Source organism: Limulus polyphemus, unplaced genomic scaffold (genome assembly GCF_000517525.1).
Source record: "Limulus polyphemus unplaced genomic scaffold, Limulus_polyphemus-2.1.2 Scaffold5485, whole genome shotgun sequence".
NCBI lineage: Eukaryota > Metazoa > Arthropoda > Merostomata > Xiphosura > Limulidae > Limulus > Limulus polyphemus.
The window spans coordinates 43984-48464 of NW_013671095.1; the positions used below are offsets into that span (position 1 = coordinate 43984).

General features: G+C 29.3%; 1 protein-coding gene across 4 annotated transcripts in view; it reads left to right on the plus strand.

The window, feature by feature from the left end:
- LOC106472644 (galectin-4-like) overlaps window positions 1–3685 on the plus strand; it is a 46261-nt gene extending 42576 nt beyond the window's left edge. For all 4 annotated transcript variants that reach the window (XM_022401197.1, XM_013933298.1, XM_022401196.1 and 1 more), the window contains exons 7-8: window positions 2008–2112; window positions 3206–3685. In XM_022401197.1, the coding sequence (XP_022256905.1) occupies window positions 2008–2112; window positions 3206–3307 (207 nt within the window). In that variant the 3' untranslated portion in view covers window positions 3308–3685. The remainder of the gene's footprint in view (window positions 1–2007; window positions 2113–3205) is intronic.
- The last annotated feature ends 796 nt before the right edge of the window (window positions 3686–4481 follow it).

The window sequence follows — 4481 nt, forward strand, 5'->3', positions numbered from 1 at the left end:
GAACAAAATAAACAAATAAACAAACTTCCTCTTTTATATATAGATAGATATATATACATTGATCCTAAAAGAACAGAAAGGACAAGTTTATTATTTGGCAAGAAAACTTATGATGATACTTCATGATCTATTTGCAGATATTTAAATTACTTCATAAGGTAGAAATCTAAGTATAGGAAATATTATAATCAAACTAATATAAAAACATCTTCAATAACATGCTTATTGTATCCTTTTTTTTCCTGATTTTATCTTGAGTGGCAAAAACTTGAAAAATAATTCACTACTATGTAAGTATAAAAGTGACAGAAGTTGTTGATATGGATGAAAGTGTATAGAAAACACATTACATTTGTTTTATGAACATTTAACATTACAGGCTTGAAGAAACTAAAAACATATACATACTGAGAAATCAATAAAACAACTTAAAGTTGACTGTACAAGACAGAGTTTACGCAGCAAGAAATAACAGCTAAACTTTTTTGTTTTATCCTTTTCAATGCTTCTTATCTAGCTAGAGCTAGTCATAATTAAAGAGGAAAACTCATCATGTAAATAGGTTAATGACTTAATATTACATATTGTTAGACTTGTTTATATGTGTATAGTAATTTTTGATAAACATGGTTAAATGAGCAAGTTATTAAGAAGTCAGTTTTTTGAGTGAATACAAATAATGAATATAGCTTGCTGTAACTTATTTATTAAATCAATCTTACTGAAGTAACACTGAATAGGTAGTAGTTTATAATAATTAAGCAATATAAAGTTAAAGTTACACGATTGTTTTAATATACAAGACAACCATGAACAATAAACATCACTGCGGCTAGTTATGTAACCAATTGCCCTAGGTCACACCCTTGCATTTGTGGCTTCTATACAAGCATATTGTTGTATGCAGTCATTCCAATGGAAGTAATGATAGCTAACATTTGATTACTTGGATAATTGGAATAATAGGATATACTAATTTTGATTAATTGATTTTTTTTGTATGTTTCTGAGAATAATAATTTAAGATGAACAACTTTGCATTAATCAAACATAATGATAATGAGACAACAATTGATAAAAGACATTTAATGTTTACTGAATTTTGTGAAGATACACATTCTATATTAAAAGTTAGTATTATCAAAACTACATCAAGTACAAAATGGTCACATGGTCGGTCATTTGCGTGATCTCTAAAACCTCCTAAATAAGTTGTAAATCATTTGGGGAATGTGCGGTTCATGTTATAATGTCAAATTACATTACCGACGAGCTGTTTGCATGCATGCTTCATGAACATTTTTTATTGTATTATTATTTATTTTATCTAATCTAACCTTAACTAACTTACATATCCTGTTTTTACATTTTAGTTCTGTAGTGATCATATGTGTAAATAATACTTTTTAATATTTTTGAAGATATAAAAAAAAATTGCCTACCTACCCACCCTATTTTTGTTTCCCAGGTAACAGAAACATAGCATTTCTTTTTCTAGACCTTAATGTATTTCTTTTCTGTGTTATAGTACCTCTTCTTAATGGTAATGTTAAAAGTCATTTTGACATGTTCTGCTGTAAGTGGAAGTTAACAGGCAACAAAAGTTTGTGTTTTTTATCTCTTAATAGATTTTCCAAAATGGTTATTTTGCTGTAATTAAGTGCCATGATACTAATATTTAATGTTATGGAAAGTGGGCTATATGTGCGCTGTCCACTATGGAGATTAAAACCTAAGATTTTAGTACTGCAAGTCCATAAATGTACTGTTAATGCAATGGGGAGACATCTAGAAAATAACAGTTACATAACTTTTCATACTTATGCTAATGTACTGTAACAATGCTATTTTCCTCTTCTGTTTTTTTTTATAATGGAATTATTTTTTTTCCCTAGCACTTGGTTATTAGTAATGTTTTTATTTCTTTTATACAAAATAATTCTGTGTCCAAATGATTCATCATTTAAGTTACGTTTCTGACTGACTCCACTCTGCTGTATTTTCAAGCATTCTGGATCTCATATGGGGAGCTCTTCTCTTCCAATCAGCTCAGGTCTGGCTACAGGTGCTGCTTTACTTGGAGGAGCTGCTTTACTCAGCAAAACAGGCATTGTGAGTATTGTGTTTTGTTCAGTTCATGTATCTGTGTGATGCATAGTTTTCTATGAACCATACACATCTTCATGTGCTTAACTGGGGTAACTTCACATCAGACATAATTTTTTTATGAAGCATGTTAACCCTTTTTTTTTCAGTTCATGTAAGTTTCTGTGGTTTGTAATTTTATATGGACCTTATTCATCCTGATGTATTTTTTTCATTTCAGATAACTTCATGTGGTATGTGTTTACTGTATGTATGTAATGCTATAGTATCTGGGATTTAAAATAGGTTTACTGTATGTGTTCAATACTGATCTATCTATATGACTGATATTGTGGTGTCAGAAAAACATGTAAGTTCAAGAAGTCTTGATACAAAATGATAAAAACCCTATACCCTGAATGCTTTCGAATAGTGGACTTTTCTTCTTCATGGGCAAACTGGGATATTGTGGTATCTGGTAATGGGTTTACTGTATGTGTACGGATTTTTATAAAGGTTTAGTGTTTGTGTGCGAGTCTAGCTTACTAAGCATGGGTTGTTTTAGTCATTTTTCAACTGATGGTGACTTATTGTATTTGAATTGTATGACTATGGATGACTGACCGGGAGCGAAAGTAGATGCATTAAATGATTATAAATTCTTTATTGTTGAATAGTGCTGATCTATATTGCCCATTAACAATAATTGTAATTGATAATTATTAAGATATTTATCTATATATATATATATATATATATTTTATACAGCTGTCCTGTATAATGATGATGTGTTCTATGTATGAGTTTTCAAACAACATAATGTCGAAGTGTCTGATATTCTATTACCCGAGTAAACTAAAAATGGATATTCTATTTTTGTGGTATGTGGTTTTAGTACTATTAGAGTTTCAAGTTCCAAACCATATTTTTAACCAATTTGCAAATGTTTTATTGTTCTGTAAGGTGAGTTCATCATATTACATATTGGTCAGATTCCATAATAGTAGTGTTGTTTTTTATTAATAAAAACCTGCAACATTTTTAATACTGACTTATGAAACTTTGATATTTTGCAGAACCATTATTATAATTTGGTAAAACCAGGTTATTTTTATTTCAGATGAAGCCTAAAAAGCTCTTCAAACACAAATATAAGAAAGGTTGGTATGGAAGAAGCAGTAGTAGTAGTAGTAGTAGTAGCAGTAGTAGTGAGGAGGAATGATCTCTAATCAGTTGCAAACAAAGCTACAAGGATATTTTGTTGGATCTTGTGAAAAGAGCCACAGCTTTTATAAATTTTTGTTCAGAATTTTATTTATCTACCCTTAACAATGGTGCTTCCATAACACAGCAATATTTAATTTGTTCTAAACCCTATGAATCATGTTCTGTGTAGTGTTCACCCCATTCTAACCTAAGCCAACTGTTAAAATAGAGGAGTTGTAAAATGTTGTTTTTTAGACACACTAATAGTTATGTTTCTTACTATTGTGGACTTGTTTATCAAACAGAAAAGTAATACAAACAAATAAATGAATTATTTTGTATTTTAGGCCATTTTTAGTAAACACTAATAAACTTCTTGCATTTGGTAAACAGAGGAGTTGAATGGTTTAATGTATTCACACAAATGTCACAGAACAATGTCGGTAAAAATGGAATCTACAGTAGCACTTGAAGACATCAACTATTGTCTCTTTCATGAGAAAGTATAATTATTATTTCCTCAGTGTTACCTTCATTAACAGAAATTATTAGGAATGTTTAATATATGTAGTTTTATTATAGAAAGAGTTTTAAATTCTTAAAATATGGATTTAGGACTAACTTAAATCTCCTAAACTGACCAAAAATGATACTGTGATTATGATTGAAAATGTCTTTACAACAATGGTACCCAGCTGATGAAACAGTGCATTCTAATCTTTAAAAGTAAGAACATAAGGACAGTATACTTAATTAGCTATACTCATGAATGGTTTGATATAAGAAGGTAGATCAGATAATTATTTGATCTTCTTTGTAAATAAGACAGCATTATTTAGTTTAGATTCTACTGTTATGCAAAACACTAGAGAAACTTTAGCACCACGAAAGCACAGACTGTACTCCCATCATGTAACTTAATGTCACTGTCCCTAATTTTGAACCACATGGAGGCAATCATTCAGCTGTTGCTTTCATATAGTATTTACTTATTGTCTTATTACATTGTCTTTTTTTTTTACCAAGTTTACAATATAAATAAGAAGGAAGTGCACTTTTAATATAAAAAGATGGAAAAACTGTTTTAAAAATCAAATTTTCAGTTTTATATATTAGAAATTAGAATATATTTAATTTACAAACATTTAGCTTCAGATGTACAGTGATTAGAAAAACATTTCAACTGGGTA